The following is an 18,074-nucleotide window of genomic DNA, read 5'->3' on the forward strand; positions in this document are numbered from 1 at the left end:
CAGAAAAATGTCACAGCCCTTGCGAATCATATCAAACTTCCACATTCGTTTGCTTGCGGTAATTTGACTCGCCTCTAGCGTTGATGTCATGCATGACCTAATACTCATGGCTCCTGAAAGATGACTGGCTTCGCTGTTACCAACAATAATCGAACGGACTGAAAAATTTCCACATACTAACTCTATAAACTTTACTACAGAGTCCAACCAAAAGGCTAGGCTGTGAATTATGAGCCATTACAGAGATTTTTTTTCATTTTTTATTTTATTTTTTTTCATTTGCCATGTCTAGTAAATAAGCGTGAAGGATACTTCCTCTTCTCCAGGAAGCAAGAGGAGTAACAAGTAAAAGATAATGAATTACACAACGGTGATAACCATTGACGTTGTGACTTACCACTGATTCCTTGTCCAAGTCCCATCATTGATTCCATCCGCCGAGCAATTTTATAGCAAGAGAGAGAGAGAGAGAGAGAGAGAGAGAGAGTGTGTGTGTGCGAGTAAAGCTTATGTTTCCTGGGAAAGGCATTTGATGTTTATTGGTCATCACACATCCCTTGATCTTCTGCTATTCTGGTGCGTGGGTTAGCATACTTGAGAGAGAGAGATCAACGTGGGTTAACTTTTAAGGGTGGAGTCTAGGTCCTACTTTGCTGTTGTTGCTCAGTTACAAGTTATGGTTCTTAAGCTTCATCCTTAGCATGCTGAGCATCCTGAGCAACACCCACTTCAGTTGGAAGGGGTTGGCTGGGCTTGGTGTGGAGTGTGCTTTGACTAAGCTTTTGAGAGGTTTCTTTTCTGTTAATCTTTTTTTTTCCATCTTTTTCTCATATTTCTATTAATATCTATCTCTGTGAAGGAATCCGTGTGCATGTTGAGGTGGGAGGAGCCGGATGTAGAAACACCTTGGCTGTGTGGTATGGTAGCAACATTCTGTTCTTCCTCGGTCCAGTTCCTTCGTTGCCTTGCAGGTGGTGGTGTCTGTTCTGGTTTCTACGGCTGTTGGGGCGGAATATTAACCTTTTTGTATCACTCAAGGGGGTTATATATTACATCATGTAGACTTGTGCGGTAAACTTTTGATGAGTTTTGTGTAGGTTTTGTGTAGGTTTTGTGTAGGTTTGTGCAGTTTGTGGCATGTGATGAGACGTACGGAAAAGAATTTCCTTCTTGCCACATTTTGGGGGGGCTCACGAACCATTTGGTAGAGACCTGGTTATTGGGGCCACCATAGCCGCGCCCCCTGTCTGAGCTCTGCAATCCGGGGAAAATCAATGTCAACTCCCTGCTTGGCATCCGCTTCCATGTGTAAACCTTAAACCCATCTCGTCCCTCGCGGTACAACTTGTCGTTTCCCATCTTCTGGTGGTGTCTCCCGCTCTCTCTCTTCTGGGAAATTTCCGGCATCGTTTGTACATGGTTTTCGCTATTCGCACTGCGTGTTCTCTGGCACGACGTTAGCGAAGCCCTGCCCACGCAGGGGCTGGGCGTGGGCGGGGGGTGGGCGAGAGGGGGTGCACAAGTATCCCCTTAAAATGATCGTGGAAAAGCCCACGTGGTTGCGCCATGCCGGACTCCAGATTTTCTCCGTGGACACACAGCCCAATGGCCTCCGTTTTGCCACAGCCGGAGGGGATCACAAGGTATTTATTTGCCCTTGGCATACCTACGAGAATCTTTCCACATCAACGTTGCATGATTCTAACAAGGCTGGTTTGATTTCTTTATTGTGAAGGAATTTCGGTCATGTCGTTCACTATTTTCTGGCGGTATTGGTCAGTGCAGATTTTTCTAACAGTTGCTTGAGATGCTGCTTATGTGCTTTACCTAGTTGACCACTCAGCGGTTTTTTCCCAACTATTCAATTAGCAAAAGCTCTGTTTTGGATTATGCCGTACTTGAACGCAGTACCGTAGAATATCTTAGGTTTTGAGTGTCTGGTTACGAACTATGGCAAGTTGCCACATTATGGGGAGTGGCGCTTTTCGTTACCACGATTGTTTATCAGATGCCATGAGCTTGTCTTAGTTTGTTCAATTTGTGATCGTGAGCATGTAATGTTTTAAAGTTCCAAAGTCGCCATCGTTTACAATCTCCAGCAGCTCATGTTCTTCCATCGTGCTTCAGTACTTGATTCTTCTCTGATATCAACGACAGTGTCAAGATTGTCCATGGAAACGATGATATGAACAGGGTTGACTATATGACTATTTGCAATGTAGAGACAAGTGTTATAATTGGTACCTTTGTGTGCCAGGTGCGAATTTGGAACATGAGGCCATTGGCTGAGAAAGAAACAGATTCAGACACGAAGTTGCTTGCAACATTGAGAGACCATTTTGGTTCTGTCAATTGCGTTCGATGGGCGAAGTGTGGTCAGAAAATAGCTTCTGGATCTGATGATCAAGTTGTTTTGATTCATGAAAAGAGGCCCGGCTCCGGTACTACTGAATTCGGAAGCGGGGAACCCCCGGATGTTGAAAACTGGAAGGTGCTCTTGACTCTACGGGGTCATTCTGCTGACGTGGTATTTTTTCGTCCCTATAACACCCTGCATTGCTTCTAGGAAATTCAAAAATTCGTGCTTTTTATTTATGTTTTACTATCTTCCATTGAGGTTTTGTTATCCTTGTGAGCAATACCGTGAAGATCAACAGCTGTTAGAGGTCCTCTTTGGATTACTTTTGTTTGGTAGCTCGTCTTTTGCCATTACCGATAGAATTTTCTCCGACAAGTGCTTGACCTTTTTTTTTATTTTCAATATCTAACTTCAACTTATATCTGTTAATGATGAATCAAGGTCGTACCTTCCGGAATTGAATTTGATCTAAAACATTGCTTGTTGTGACTTTCATAGCATCATCCCCATTGATCGTTTCAAGTCCAGCTTAGAGGATATGTTGTCGCTTTCGATGGAAAAATCGAGTGTTCACTTCTTGCCACCTCTAACTTAATAAAAAATCAGTTCCTGGTTCTAAAGCTGATCACTGACGATAAATTTTCTTTATCATGAATTGCGTGACACAACGCTAGAATTTGTCTAGTGGACTGGTAATTATAAAAACTAGGTTTCTGAATTTTTTTAGTATGAGTTCTCTGGGTTGATTGTAACGCATTTTAACCCTCATTAAGGCACTAAATTGTGCGTTTGGTTGGCTGTGTGTGCGTTCCCTGAAGTAGGTGGATCTTGGGTGGTCACCGGATGATACACAGCTTGCTAGCTGTAGTTTGGACAACACTATTCGTGTGTGGCAGGCCTCTACTGGTGCTGTTCTTGCAGTTCTCACTGGCCATCAGAGCCTTGTGAAAGGGTTAACCTGGGATCCCATTGGTTCATTTTTAGCAACCCAATCTGATGACAAGTCTGTAATAATTTGGCGAACTAGCAACTGGAGCATGGTAAAAAAAGTTGAAGGGCCATGGGAAAAAACTGTAAGTATCTCAAACTTGCTGCGTCACATGTGTTTGTCCTCTTTGACGCTAATCCATTTGTAGTTTTGACTTTGCGCTTTTATGCTAAGTATCAAGTGATGGGTCCTATATTTGTGAAGAATATAAGGAATGATTGTTCACACAACCTGGAAGTGCATCTGATTGTTGGGGTACTTGCGGACTTCCCTCAGGTTGGGTCTACGTTCTTCAGACGATTGGGATGGTCACCGTGTGGCCATTTCATTGCCACAACTCACGGATTCCAAAATCCTAGTCATACTGCTCCAGTTTTAGAGAGGGGAGAGTGGATGGCTTCTTTTGATTTCGTTGGCCACAATGCGCCAGTTGTGGCTGTCCGATTCAACCATTCAATGTTTAGAAAGGTACAACTTCGTGTGCTATGTCTCAAAGAGTATGGATTAAGCTGTGGAGATCTTACTGAGTTTGCGTTAAATTTACGAGATAAGTTTTGAGATGAACAAATTTGTGAATGAAAATTATCTCGATAAAATTTACTGAATGCTAAGTTCGCTTCTGGTAATTACCTGTTTGTTGAAGTAATACTTTTCCTTCGTTATCAAGTTATCACACAACACTTCTGCAGATTTTCATATCTCGGTGAGCAAGGGACGAAGCTTGTGATGCATTACATGTAGATTAACATCCAAAAACTGTTGCAATCAGGTGAAAAAGACCTCTGTGGATGGAACGGTAGATGGGGTTGGAAATGGAGCTGCATCTTGGGGAGGGGCCAACGGAACTTCTTCAAAAACTAAAGAATTAGCGCCTTATAATGTTATAGCCATCGGGAGCCAAGACTGCTGTATTTCCGTGTGGACCACTGGGAGCCCCCGTCCGGTATTTATTGGAAAGCATTTTTTCCAACAAAGTGTTGTTGATCTTTCCTGGTGCGTTCCCCATCTCATTGCAGCGTGGTCTTATTGTCCGGATCATTTATCGAGATTATCCTGAAGATATGAGGATGGAAAATGATAAAAGTGTTGAGGATGGGCATGACTGACTTCTTATTTTCAATTTTTACTGACTTTTAACTTCAAAATTTATACTATTCCCCGTGTCTCCAAACATGACATTTTTATTTGTTGAACAGGAGTCCAGATGGTTACACATTGTTCTGCTGCTCTCTCGATGGATCTGTCGCGTCTTTTCAATTTGAACGCAAAGAACTGGGTGAAAAAATCTCAGATGCAGAAATGGAAGAGTTTAAGAAGAGCCGCTATGGTGACCTCCGCGTGCGGCAGGTGAGTATTATCCATCTCTATTCTAACTAAGACTATGAATGTGCATTTTCTGTTTTAGTTGTCATTTGTGGTCTGACCTTAACATATCATGATGTCGCAGGCAACAGTAGCTGAAAGTCCAGCACAATTGATGCTGGAGGCGGCAGCGGCAAAGCAATGGGGAAGTGGAAATGCCCCTAATAGAGATAACACTGACTCTACTAAAGCAGTGCCCAAAGTTGCTAATGGCACAGTTGATGCTGAGATGCCTAAAAAGGTTCCTACAAAGCCTCCCCCAGCACCCTCTACTGAGGCACATACAAAGGTGTTGACAAAGCCTCTCCCAGCACCTGTTCTTGGTATTGATGGTCGTAATGGCAGCCTTGTCCCATCTGTTTCTCCTCCTGTAGCTCCGAGCTCAGTCAAGCAGACAGAGTACAGGCGAGCTGATGGACGGCGACGAATCATCCCAGAACCTTTGGGGCCGCCTCGAGGAGAGGACGGTTTTGGCAATGGCGCATTACACAGCAGTGTAAAATATGATTCTTTCACAACCACGGCAGATGTCAGAAAAGAGGATTTGGGAGGCATTGCAAATATCGCACCTGAAACTGCATCGAAGCGGAGATTGCCCGAAGACTACATCAAGCCTGATGTGCCACCTGCGAAACGAAGTAATGGAATCGCGCTCGATGAGGCCTTGGCGCCTGCAGCTCGCTCCTCCTCAGCTGCTGTTGTTGCGATTGGCCTGGGCAGTGAAAGGCCATCAAATATCGCAGGTGGTTCACAGCTGGATATGGTTGTACCAGTTGAAAGGATGACTACTCCTGAGGGAGTGCTATCGATAAGGATTCGAATGCCTGAAGGTGTTAGTGGCGAGGATTCTAAAGTGCAAGCTCCTATCTGCTTAGAAGCCAGACCCGCAGAGTGTACAAATAACTTAGGATCAGCTTTAGGCTCCGCAGCTCCCACTTCAATTCGTGAAAGCTCTGCCAAGGCGAAGATAATTTGCTCTCAAGATGGCGAGGTTCGTTGGTGCGATTACTTGGTCTCCATGCCCACTGCCCTGTCCGGAAATTCCAATTTTTGGGCTGTAGCCTGCGGAGATGGAAGCCTACAGGTACGTTGACGGTCGTTTATCTTCTATAGCTGGGATTTCACCTCGTGATTTAATACACCTAACGTTAATGCATGCTGTCGGGAATTCTCCGGTGGACTAGATTCGATACTTCGCCGCACAGGGCCACTGTTGTTGGAGACTGAAGTAGATTCCGACATGTTTTCAGATTTATACAATGGCTGGACGGAGGGCACAGCCGAGTATAATGTTGGGATCGGCAGCAGCGTTCATGGACTGTGACGAGAACTGGAAATTAATGGTTGTTACACGGAATGGATTACTTCATCTATGGGACTTGCAAGAGTCCAAGCGTCTACTTCATGAATCACTTGGCCCTCTTCTGAACTCTACGTCAGCCAATTCAACGCTGGCTAGTAATGGTGAGGATCTAAAAACTTTCCGCTTCGTTCTAGTGGTACAGCCAAGGTCTTCTAAGCATTGTTGTTTCATTCAATTGTTACTAGGTATTCAATAATTTGCCGAATACCATATTTAGCTGGATTTGCGTTTGTTGTAATTTTTCCTTTTGTAATTTGGTGATCTCTCTTCGTAGTTAGTGCTCAGAGTGATTGAATCGTTCTGGTCATATTGGTGAAGAGATAGTAGTTTTTGTGGACTGAAATGTCGTGATCGTGGTTGTTTGTTTTGGATCTTGACCTATTTATGGATTGTTCAGGAACAATGAAATTGGTTTCAGCCAGACTTTCAAAGGCAGGGGCTCCGCTTATTGTGCTGGTTAATCGACATGCTTTTATTTTCAACATCGGCATGTGCTGCTGGTTAAGGGTTGCGGATGACTCTTTTCCAGCATCTAATTTTGTCTCCACATGGCCGGATGCTGATAATGGGGAACTAGCTAACCTTCAGGCAGGTGTTGCTAGAGCGGCTGGTCCATCGTTCCTTTGGAACAGGTTAGTCTTTATTTTTAAGTTCTTCCTATTCCTTAAAAAAACCTTTCCGTTGTGAAATATGAATACCACCCCACCTAAGTCTCTATCTCGTACAACGTATTTAAGATACCCACCATTGTCCTATTGACTGGTTGAATACATATTGAAATAGTTCTATACCTTATTCATCTCTTACTTCTTTGGAAAGTAAAAAAGAAATCCCAATTGTTAACATCGAGAACCATTTCGTGATCAGAATGTCTCTTTCCGAGGAGAAATGGCAGACGAGAGTTCACCTGGAAGTTCAAATGAGTTCTGCTCTTGCACTCAAGTCCGCCAGTGAGTATAGCCGGTGTCTCGTTGCATATGTAAGGTGCCTAACTAAGTAAGTACACTGCCTTCTGGACATTTAGTTCGACTTTCAATCTAAAGGAGCCGCTTAAAGGGATAGTGAATCATTTTTAATTTACGGATACGCTTCATAAAAGAAATGATGATAGAAGCAGGAAGTTAAGAATTACTGTAAAATTGCACTGATGAGTCCCCGCGCTTTTCAGGGAAAGTGACGAAGCACGACTAAGAGAACTTTGTGAAGAGTTGTTGGGACCTGTCGGTCCTGTAGGAAAGCTGCAGTCGTGGAAACCTGATATTCTTGTAAGCAAGTTTCTCTCTTCTATGACTTACATCATTTGTCTTCATTACAATGACGCAGCGAAGTGTTGGGATTGGGGTTTTGATATGCCGAAGTTGGTGGTTGGCAGTGCTTCGATGTTTTGTAAGTAAGATTCTGTTTATTATTCAAAGTTCTGGTTTGAATGCAGTCTGCACTGACCACACTGTGACATTGCTGGGTTGGACGTCTGCATTGACAAGGTTGATTTACCGTGCGCAGGGCTTGAGCAAGCGAGAGTTGCTCAAGGAGTTTGTGTTACCTGCAATGGCAGCAAACAGAGCTATCCAGCGTCTGCTGAATGAATTTATTGATCTTGTCACCGAGTGTGAAGCTGCTGAGAAGGCCTCGCAATCAGGAGGCTCAATTTTGTGATTTTTAGACTGGATTATATTCACCCTTGGTGACCACGTCACGTTTTTGTCGCTTAGCATTGGAAATTTTGGAAACTTCTGTATAAAAGCATGATGTAACATGTCAGGTGATGAAACTAGAAGACCCTGTAGGATTACATGAGCTATTTAAGAGCTATCTGTCCGTTGACTTGCTCAGGTGTTTTGACTTTGTTGTGAAGGTCATTAGAAGGAAGAGTAACTCTTTTGACTTGCTTTCTTTCAACTTTCAATTGCGTGTATGATACACTTCTGTTTTATTTCCTGCTCATGGTGCATGGCTGTAGTGACTGTTGCCTTGTGAATAATAGAAAATTATGTGAATTACTATATGATGGGTCATTCGATCGTATTGTCTCGGTTTAATGAGCCACATTCTCATCTGTGTATTGAAGAATGTATAATTGGCCGAGTACTCGTACTCAGCGGTCTCGCTTTGATGGGAAATAAATTTTTAACAAGGGCATACAGGTTGAATTGATGTAGCATTATCTAAATTGTAGATGTGTGCTAGTAGCCCTTGCCTTGCACAGCTCCTGTATGGTTTATTTGGTAAGAGCGTCTTTGATCCTTGATTGAACAGAACATTTTCTGCGGTCATTTTTATGTCAAACAGGCTCAGGTGCCGAATCCAAGAGGGAACTCCTTGGAGTGAAACCTCAAGCTACACGCACAATTTTCACGGATCGATTGCAACAATATGGGATTACAAAAAGGATTATCTAAGTATGCCGTATGCATGAGACTGAATTGAATGCTACGAACCGACGGTTAAGTAGGATGGTCAGTCTTCCACAGTAACATGTAAACTTGGGCGGATTTTAATTGCACAAACATCAATTACGTTGTACCACTTCGTATAATGGCAAGAAACCGTAGTGGATATCTTTGTCACGGAACAAACAAATAAACAACGCAAAGTTTTTCGAGTACAGACATATCATCCCAGCTTACTCTATATGCACAAACCTAATTCTTCGCATGATACAGCAGGCACCAACCACCCTTGGACGGTCGCGATTGCTCATTATTGCCAGGGCACACTTGATTAAAACAATACATTAGCACTTTCTTCAGACTTTGAAACCGTATCTAGAACAATTTGTTAATATTCTCGAACGCCAGGCTGATTGCAATCGGCCTTGTCGTCTTTGGTTTGAACTTGACGTGTAAAGAATGTGGAAGCATAGGCAGACTGCTGGGAGTAGTGAGAGAGGTAGCACTGGTAAGGGGGATAATGAAGAAGGAAGGCATAGGAAAATCTGATCAGACAAGGTGGTGCATTCTAGCCAGACAGTAGGATATTCTTGCCCAAGCTTCCTCCTTTGATAAGGAAAAACGTAAAATGGGCATCAGATATTGAATGGCCTCTCCAGTCTTAAACTCAAACACTCACATGTCAAATACATTAATCCACATGCTTCACTACAGGAACATTCTCAAAAAACGATTGTTTAAGAGTACTGTCAAAATTATCTCAAATCCAGACTGCGGACAAACCCCCTGATTCAGCAATTGCATCAATTCAATAACAAGATCCTGCAGAAGTCCTGGACACCTTGATAAATCACATTTAGAAACCTGTTTGGCTTACTGGCGACTCTACTCCCTCCATCCATTGCGTGCTTCAGCACAACTGCAAAACAACTCTCAGAAACCAGCGATAATATACTTCGTAACGACATAATTGAAAAACGCTATGTGAACTTCTCATATTGATGAGACTATATTGGGACGAAGAAATAGAACCAACAATCCATTCACGATTAGCCTAATTACCTCCTACATAGGATACCTGCATGTTCTCTTCTTAAAACCCTTGTACATAAAACTATTCGTAAGGGATCTGCATGTAAGATGCATCGGACAAGAAGGGCACGTCAGCGTACATGCCATTCAAAGCACACCTGATGCAATCCAGCACAATGAACAGGAAAGCAAATGTGACTGCCAGCCAGTAGTGAGCTCCAAATTTACCCCAGTACACAGCCTGCGGCACCCAATCGTTCACAGTACCAATAACCTGCACTATGATCTCGAGAAGCATCCCCGTCACTACATGAAACCGTAGGAAATGAGGCCATCGGTTGTTGCGGACAATGCCCAGATAAGCGCCAAAAAAATACGCTAGCAAGAACCAGCTGGGTAGGGTACCAATGAGAATCAGAAATGGGTATGTGCAAAACTCGTAATCCTCAATAAAGGAGTGCAAACTATAAGCAGTCTCCGCGTACATCCACGTCTCGCTCAGAGGCATTAGGTATGGCACACACGCCAATATACGCCACCAGAATTTGGGCTTCTCTTGCATAGGGGCGAATCCTTTAAATGACGGCACATCTTCGGTCGCTGCTCTAGGGGTAATCCTCCCTCGCCTAAACGACCTCTCGCTCAATGCCAAATTCCCACCTATCCTCCCAGCTTCACCCTGCCGAAAGCAAGACAACATGGACCCTAGAGGTGGAAATGCTTGCCTGTGTTGAAGACGCAGGAACATTGTCCTCGCACCCAACGATGAATTAGATTCACATTTGGCGAATTCTCGTCTCAGAGGAGCGAAGCTTGCTGTAGAAGGAGAAGAAGCACAGCAATCAAACACTCTTACAGTGGGATTCTTCGAATGGCGCAGCAACTGAGACAACGAGCTTGTGTGCATGGTGGTGGAGGAACCCATGATACTATTGCACAAAAATTGCATGCAATCTATTCCCACTATTTCTTTGAGAATGCGCCTACACTAACCACGACCCCCCCAGAAATTCTATCAGGAGGAATTGCGAAATACCCCACCAGACGGGTGCGAATCATTTGCAATGCAACGGAGCAACTTAAACCCCCACTTCCCTTCCAGGATAAGTGTGCTTCTAGACTTGTATTGCGATGATTTTTCATGCGTTCACACTGCAGCGCTCTTATATTTGCGTTGACACTGACGTATTGTTCTGTTTGCGTTCACACTGGCGTATTGTTCAATTTGCGTTCACACTGCAAGTTCACAGTTGTTCTCATTTGAATATTTTTTATATGATTAGGAAGTCGAAATTATAAGTTGGTTAATTTTAATTCTCTGTATATTTATTTAGGTTCTTATAAAAGAAATCATTGCAAAGAAATCAGAAAAAAAATTGTAACAATTTCAGTACACTAACAATAATAAAATCAAAGTTATATAATTGAAGTTTAAAGGATTAACTTAAAATTTTGACCTCTTTTCAATAATAAAATAGATATATATATGTATATGTATATATATGGTGTCTTAAAAAAATTATCCGTTTCTAAACCAACATTAATGTATGTTTTTCTTTTTTTTTACAATCCTGTATATTTTTGCCAACTTTGCTTAAGGTGACTTTGTGTGCATTGTTGTGACACAAATGCATAAAATATCATAGATAAATTCAAAAAAAAAATATCCTTCCACCATCCAATAATTTTTAAAATAATAATTATAATTTTGATTTCCCTTTTGAAGGGCTTTTTCATGTCTATTAGCTCTATATGTTTAGATCCTTTTCTTTGTGGTGAAATAGATTTATAATGGATCACAAGATCTTTAGAATAAAAATAGAAAAGGAAAAAAAAAAACATATATATATATATATATATATACAATTTTACATAGTGGTTTGTTAATTTGTGCAAATGTTGTGTAAATGTGGTAACTAATTGTATAAATATTAGATCAAGTGGAAATTAATTAATTTAGCTAATACAATATTTAAAGCTTTAAGTATATTCCAATTTAATCAAAAACTAAATTGATTAATTCAGAATTTTTATGTATTTTTTATTGCAATATATATATATATATATATATATATAGATAGATAGATATTTGGTAAATAAATTATAACTTTTATTGTTTTCTACAAACATATTAGATTGCATTTTAAACAAAGATAAGTAAATAGAAGTTTTATGTTTATTTTGAAGTATTAATAGATTATGGTTAGAACATATGTAAATTACTCTTCTACAATCATTATAAGATTTTAGAGATACTAGAAATAAAAAGTTGTAATAACAACATTCTTTGCAAAACTTTAACAACTTTTATTCATCTTATAAATATTTCTAGAATGTTGCATCAAAAATATAATACATAGTTGTTAGCTTAAGTACTTTAGTTATTAACTTGTAGAAATCAAAGAAAAAAGAAATGATCCAACCAATTGTAAATCAAAATTCAAAATTTAAATTTGATAAAAATATATATATTCATATACACAACTTAATATATTTATTTTTTAAAAAAATATATATATATATATATATATATATATATATATAATGTTTAAAATTGTCAAGAAGTTGTAAAAAAGATAGTAGTATCTTAAATAAAATATATTACTTAAATGGCTGAGCTAAGATAAATAAGATTCAAGTGGCCAATTAATAAAACTAATAACAATCTTAGTTTGGCTACAATTTACTTGACTATCAACTCTAAAAGCTTGGATTGCTAAAATTCAATTCTAAAACTTGTTTTTTTATATTTAAACATGGATATATTTTTAAATTTTCAGTAGTTTTAGATTGTAGAATTGTTTAAAATTTTAATATACAACAAAAAAATAAGGTTGTTGGAATGTTATAATGATTCTACCACAAAATTCATCAATTATTTTTGTAATCTTACAAAAGTAAAGTAGATACATTTTTTCTTTCTAAAACATTTCTTGTGGAATTTTAAAGATAACTTATTTAATATTAGATTCTTATTTTTGAAAATTATTCTAATAATATATTTTAAAACTAAGTGCCACTTAATCATATTAAGATCAACATTTATAAATTACAAATATGTCAATAGACTACTGGTTTATTTTATCTTAATAAATATCTAAAGAATCAAACCACCTTCCCACCTTTAATTAATACCTATTTTAGATGCTTCCCTCCAAAGATACTTTGCTTGTAGAAGTAACCTTTCTCCTCCAAAGTACATAGCTACCATCTTTAGTATTAAGATGTCTTCTGCAACCCGAACTTGGTTATTCACTACATTAGTTTGTGAGATAAAGTTGTGCTTGATTCGGTAGTTACCAGTAATAACAGTAACCAAGACGCAACTTTGGAGCTTTGTATATGTGCCAAACAATGTCTACAAAGACTCACCGAAAGACTCATGCCCACCAGCACAGAAGCAGAGGTTTTCTGAGGACTCAGAGCACATAGAAAGGACTTCCTCTGAACCCCATTTCTTCAATTGTAAAGGAGCCCCCAGGTGCTGGAATTTCCTCGAAGACTTGAAAACAGAAACCCAAAATCTCGAATGAGAAGTAGAAGATTGTAAGAGAACCGATAAGAGTCTCACCTGCAAAACCGAAGCACTACGTATTTCAAGCTATCAAATAATATGATGTACATTTCGCAAGCAACCTCTTCGGAAGACGGCTTAGACAAATAGGGCTCTTGATTATAACTGTAGCACTCATTGCATCAGTAACGCATATTCAATACCAGGTTTCTATCTAGTTGTGTAGTTACTTCAGTAGCTTATTAAAGAAAGTATTTTCATGAAGATTCATGTAAGCAATCTACACCATGTGATCAAGCACAGCTTTGGGCATATGTACTCCTACATACTGATAAAGATGTTTCCAAGGTGCTCAAGTCCAGGTTGCTTTACATAGCTAAAAAATATAGTAATAACCACAGCACCTTCCAGTATTACCAAAACTTTTCTAATGTGCTGCTATGCAGTGTCTGATGCTCCCATTCCTGCAAATGTGTGCTTAAAAAGGGGCACATAAGGCAAGATATTACATTCTAGAACAATCATCTGGTTCTGTATACAGCAACCTCTTCAAGTTTCTCAGTGAGCTCCATTGACCACAGCACATTTAAGCCCCAAGACACAAGAGACGCACCAAATGGTTACTAAAAGCTTCACAAGCTTGCAATAAAGTGATAATCTTCTTCTGCCTGAATCCTTCAACCGTATCGAAAACTGTGTGTGTTCATCTCTCGATACACCATCTCTATGAAATGCTCATTCTACATCACAACCACACCCTCAAATCAGAATAGAAGTCTAGGAAGGAATAAAGCGTTCATCAACTGAAGATCATAATTCATCCTCACATAACAACTTCCTACCTATAATTGAGGAAACATCTATGAAACAATAAAACCCATGAAGGCCCCGCAACATATGCACTGGAATTCTTAACAGATCGTCTGAGCCAGTAAAGCATTACTATCATAGCATAATTGATGGCAAAATGCATTTGCACCAACTGAGGATGAGAAAACTCTCAATAGCCAGTGTTATTTTAGACTCCGCACAGATCCTAACCACTTGCGCATCATAGTTTTGTTGATGACAGCTGTAAATCAAGTGATGTATACGCCATGTGTGACAGTTCAGTCATTGGCGATCACTTCACAACAAAATCCACCTATACCTTAAATAGGCGAAAGTATTGAATGCAAAGAGATAATCACCTTGACGAGGCGATTGAGTGCATCTCGGACCCCATCCCTAGTTACTGGTACACCCTGTTGCATGGCTGGAGAAAGTGAATGTGGCGGATTCGGAGGAGGATAGGGTTGAAGCAATGGAGCACCATGGGAAGGTACCACAGGAGTTGAAGACGGAATCAGAGGGGCACTAGGGGTGCTGTGAACTGAAGAAAAAGGAGGAACAAAGAAGGATGGCTTTATAAGAGTTGCACGACCTGCAGAGGGGTTATCAGGGGTATCAAGAGGCAAAGGTGGAGCAAGAGAATTCAGCGGTGAGGCTGTTGTTGAAGAAAGAATGGATGACAAAGGCATCGGAGCAAGAGTAGGAGAAGCAGGTACACTTGTACGAGACTGCACTGAATGATTTATTGGAGGACGAGTTGCTGTTGAGGGAACAATATCGGGTGTGCTTGTACGCACTGTATTCTGTTACACGTTCGCAAGGACCTAAATAAGTTGCATGCACAAGAAAAACTTCAACTGTTGACATTGACTACAGCCTGAATAGGACCGCAATGGCATGAGAGGAAAAGACATTATAAAATAACTGAAGAACAGAATTCAAACACATGAGACAAGGAACAAATTAGAATAAAAAGATGGAAGAGATAGAGAGCAGAATAGAAGGTACTTGTAAAAAAGTATGGAATCCAAGAAAAAATGAAAACTCGAAGAAAACCGGGAGAAATAGTCCAACCGACCCTTCGACCTCAAAACAAAGACCCAATCTAAACGACATAAAAACCATTTGGAGCAAAGGGCTGTCTAGTAGACGATTCTCGCAGTTATAGATTAAATTACTCAAATCCAATAAGAAGACAACACACACACACACATACACACGAATATATATATATATATATATATATATATATATATAACAAATGAGATGAGGGATGAACAACAAACCAAACGACGCTCCAGTGGTTCATCCTGCATCTCGAGCATTGTTGAGGAAGCGATAGGACCTCGCTCCAATGGACCTTCAAAGTTTACTGAAGTAGGGGCAGCCTCAAGTTCCACATAATCTGAGCTGCGAGTGGCTCACAATATAAAACCTATTATCACGTCAGTTGTTGGTTGAAAGAATACAACAATATTGTATGCCATATTCGACACATGCGTCTAAAAGAGATTATGAATAATGCTCATATTCGACACATGAATCTCACATTCATGCATCACCGGGTACAAATAGAAACGAGGCACATACAAACGAGCACAGACACTTAACGTTAACCAAGAACTCAAATTACAACCTGATGCCGAAACAATGACCTACAAAATATTTCAGAAAACAAACAATGCAATACACAGCCTAATTTAATAACAATCAGAACATTGTCCAGGACCTACAGTCATCTTTGTGAATGTCGAAACCTGCCAATATAACACAGTCGCAGTATAAACAGACCTTGCAGGAATCAACCTTGGTTTTGAAGGAGGTTTCGAGAAGGCGTTCAAGATTCTGACACAATAATAAAACCACCGCTAATCAGGATTACAGAAATCTCATCGTATCAACTATGAAAAGTTTGTACGTACATGTACGATGATCCAACTCTTGAAACTATTTGCAAAAAGAGCGCGCGCGCGTGGGTATATATACATATATATATATATATATATATAAGGAAAATTAGTGTCGAAATCAAAAATGTCAACGGTATTAATACATGATAAAAATATAAGGAAAACAACGAGGAAGATGATGACTACTAACCAATATCAAAGATGAGTTTTATGACAACAAAAAACAATCACCTTTGAAAAAGAGAATCAACTTCTTCACACTCCCGCTTATTAGTAAACAAGATGTAATTCGTTTCCTGATTAGCATTGCGGTATAGAAGATTCGGAGCTTGCACTTCATACTCAAAATCACCTAACAGATTCTCCACCAAATTGTCTGCTCATTAACGAACAAACCACCAAGCACACTTATCAACAATTAAGGGATGATAACTGAACCTTTCAATCAGAGCCAAGCATTACATCTGACTAATATACGAACCCTCTACATTATGAATTACATTTGAAAAACAAAATAACAGGTTTCAGAGAATAATACTAAAACCACCGTCCAAGCCAGACTACTTCTAAAACATATATTCCTACTTCTTCAAACAAGACATGGGGAACCCTCACATTCTAGCAAGATGAAATGAGGCTCTAGTCGTTTATTCACACTCTCGGATACAGACCATGCTATTGCAACCGTGTAACCACCCACCCGTACTCTGCCGATTCATCACTATGAACTGGAACCGTGGCTGTGAGCGCCTGCAACGAAGACGCCCACACATCACTAAAACATCACAAACTGAGTAAAAATATATAAAAAAACAAACATTTAAAACCCGAAGCATACATCAGAGCAACTGAATTCCCACCTTTTTACAACAAAAAGTGAGCCCTCCACATCCTTGCGAATCTGAATAAAGCATGACGAGGAATGAAAATGTCAGCATTCCAGATGTTACCTCCCAAATACAACGGGAATAGCCTCATACATTGATCTCAAGTCAAATTCCTCATAGTTCTGATACAATTGAGAATGTGATCATCTAACACGTACACGCAAAACAAAGCGCATGTACCATCCAAGCCCTAACAAAGCATGTCAGAAATCCACGCACACAACCCCATTCAAGCAAACACTCTCTTGAAAGCCCTCCGCACTGCACAGAGGTGAACAACGTCACGAGAGAATGGGCAAGTGAATAAGAAGTGCTTCTCCGAGATTTCCCGTACGAAACTGAGAGACATTAAAACTAAACCAACTCTCGGCAAACCCTACTAAGATTGCACGCAGCGGACACTAATATGCTCCGGAAACCACTATCTCTTCAACAAAATCAGGGCCAATTCACCATTTTACAGGCATTGAATCTGAACAAACCATCAACCCCAAGAAACACTCTCTACCTCGATCAAGTCCCGACTCCCGTCTCATGCACACAACCCCTCTACAATACGTCATATCACCCACGCCGCGTCTATAAGCCTCAAATTGCGCCATACTTCTGACTAAAACAGAAGATACACTCATCCACGAAAAAAATAAAAACAAAAATGAAAATAAAAAACGTACCCATTGTTGGGTAACGGTGTCGAACTGGAACAAGGTGACATGACCAGCAGTGGTCAAAATATCCTCTACATAACGGTCCATCCGCTGCAAGACCGTCAGGTTCAGCTCCTTGGTGTTGTGCTGGTCCAGCTGCGGATGCAGCGGCTTCCCAGACTGCGCCATCGAGGGTTGAGCTCCCTCGCAACCTTCCCCCGCACAGGACTACTCATAAACCAAACCAACCAAACAATCCAACAACAAAGAATACAAACGAAACACACGACACACCCTCTCTCGCTCTCTCTCTCTCTCTCTCGCTTTCTCTCCCCCCTTCACAACTCCCTGTGCGCCACACAACGCTCTCTTCTTCTACTTCCTTTTCTTCTACTTGCGCTTCTGACAGTTGCGATATTTCATGAACGCCGACAATGAAAGGGGATGACACAATGCAGAAATGTTACAACACCGAAGCAGAACGGGTCGTATTTGGCACACAGAGCCATGCCATGCCAGGCCATGTTCGGTGCGGCGATGGGGTCAAAGGGGCGCCGGCAGAGACTACTCTTGAGGCAACGACGACGTGCGCTCGTCCGCCATGCTGACGAGAACCCCCACGCCCCCGCCCCCGCCCCGTCGTGCCGTCGGTTACTTTCGGTTAGTTGCCGCCCTTGTCTTTGTCGCTTGCTCCGTCAGATTGCTGACCCGGACCGCCCTTGCCCTGCTGGCTTTCCACGCTGGCTGCTTAGCCAGCACCTGGCTCTGTTCATTACCCCTGCTTCTACGGT

At 40.8% G+C, this 18,074-nt stretch overlaps 3 protein-coding genes across 8 annotated transcripts; 1 reads left to right on the forward strand and 2 right to left on the reverse strand.

Annotated features, from left to right (window-relative positions):
* Positions 1–461: 461 nt before the first annotated feature.
* On the forward strand, positions 462–8,005 carry LOC112293423 (protein HIRA). Of its 4 annotated transcripts, none has more exons than XM_090243512.1 (12): positions 462–1,643; positions 2,258–2,527; positions 3,178–3,432; positions 3,624–3,815; positions 4,117–4,340; positions 4,544–4,694; positions 4,795–5,793; positions 5,960–6,173; positions 6,470–6,704; positions 6,940–7,068; positions 7,241–7,337; positions 7,576–8,005. In XM_090243512.1, exons 3-12 carry the CDS (start codon positions 3,397–3,399, stop codon positions 7,726–7,728), a joined length of 2,430 nt encoding a protein of 809 aa, XP_090099638.1. In that variant the 5' UTR covers positions 462–1,643; positions 2,258–2,527; positions 3,178–3,396; the 3' UTR covers positions 7,729–8,005. The 4 variants fall into 4 exon arrangements, with proteins under 4 accessions (XP_090099638.1, XP_024398568.1, XP_090099636.1 ...); XM_024542800.3 differs by having other exon boundaries at positions 551–1,643; positions 3,181–3,432; XM_090243510.1 differs by having other exon boundaries at positions 559–1,643; positions 3,181–3,432; positions 7,241–7,458; positions 7,576–7,971.
* Positions 8,006–9,181: 1,176 nt separating this feature from the next.
* Positions 9,182–10,617, reverse strand: LOC112293424 (protein TIC 20-I, chloroplastic). Its single transcript, XM_024542802.3, has one exon. It carries the CDS (start codon positions 10,441–10,443, stop codon positions 9,577–9,579), a length of 867 nt encoding a protein of 288 aa, XP_024398570.1. The 5' UTR covers positions 10,444–10,617; the 3' UTR covers positions 9,182–9,576.
* A 1,876-nt stretch (positions 10,618–12,493) lies between these two features.
* Positions 12,494–17,893, reverse strand: LOC112292974 (mRNA-decapping enzyme-like protein). 3 transcript variants are annotated; one of them, XR_016497829.1, is made up of 10 exons: positions 17,311–17,893; positions 16,610–16,650; positions 16,450–16,499; positions 15,981–16,125; positions 15,631–15,684; positions 15,126–15,249; positions 14,199–14,642; positions 13,622–13,748; positions 12,867–13,065; positions 12,494–12,725 (listed from the first exon to the last, which is right to left on the reverse strand). XR_016497829.1 is itself a non-coding variant. In XM_024541973.3 (8 exons), the coding sequence occupies exons 1-8, from the start codon at positions 17,470–17,472 to the stop codon at positions 13,686–13,688; spliced, it is 1,083 nt and encodes a 360-aa protein (XP_024397741.1). In that variant the 5' UTR covers positions 17,473–17,893; the 3' UTR covers positions 13,248–13,685. The 3 variants fall into 3 exon arrangements, 1 of the variants encoding a protein (XP_024397741.1); XR_002972870.3 differs by having other exon boundaries at positions 12,494–13,065; XM_024541973.3 differs by lacking the exons at positions 12,494–12,725; positions 12,867–13,065 and having other exon boundaries at positions 13,248–13,748.
* Between the last annotated feature and the right edge of the window lie 181 nt (positions 17,894–18,074).

Source organism: Physcomitrium patens, chromosome 16 (assembly GCF_059467195.1).
Source record: "Physcomitrium patens ecotype Gransden chromosome 16, ASM5946719v1, whole genome shotgun sequence".
NCBI lineage: Eukaryota > Viridiplantae > Streptophyta > Bryopsida > Funariales > Funariaceae > Physcomitrium > Physcomitrium patens.

Bases quoted from the DNA above. Each gene is read 5' to 3' on its own strand.
- LOC112293423 (XM_090243510.1), top strand. From the start codon at position 1,536: ATGATCGTGGAAAAGCCCACGTGGTTGCGCCATGCCGGACTCCAGATT. The intron at 5,794-5,959 runs GTACGTTGACGG...ACATGTTTTCAG, and splicing joins GCGGAGATGGAAGCCTACAG to ATTTATACAATGGCTGGACG. The intron at 6,174-6,469 runs GTGAGGATCTAA...TGGATTGTTCAG, and splicing joins TTCAACGCTGGCTAGTAATG to GAACAATGAAATTGGTTTCA.
- LOC112293424 (XM_024542802.3), bottom strand. From the start codon at position 10,443: ATGCAATTTTTGTGCAATAGTATCATGGGTTCCTCCACCACCATGCAC.
- LOC112292974 (XM_024541973.3), bottom strand. From the start codon at position 17,472: ATGGCGCAGTCTGGGAAGCCGCTGCATCCGCAGCTGGACCAGCACAAC. The intron at 16,651-17,310 runs GTACGTTTTTTA...TGCTTTATTCAG, and splicing joins ACACCGTTACCCAACAATGG to ATTCGCAAGGATGTGGAGGG. The intron at 16,126-16,449 runs GTGGGTGGTTAC...GTTAATGAGCAG, and splicing joins GATGAATCGGCAGAGTACGG to ACAATTTGGTGGAGAATCTG.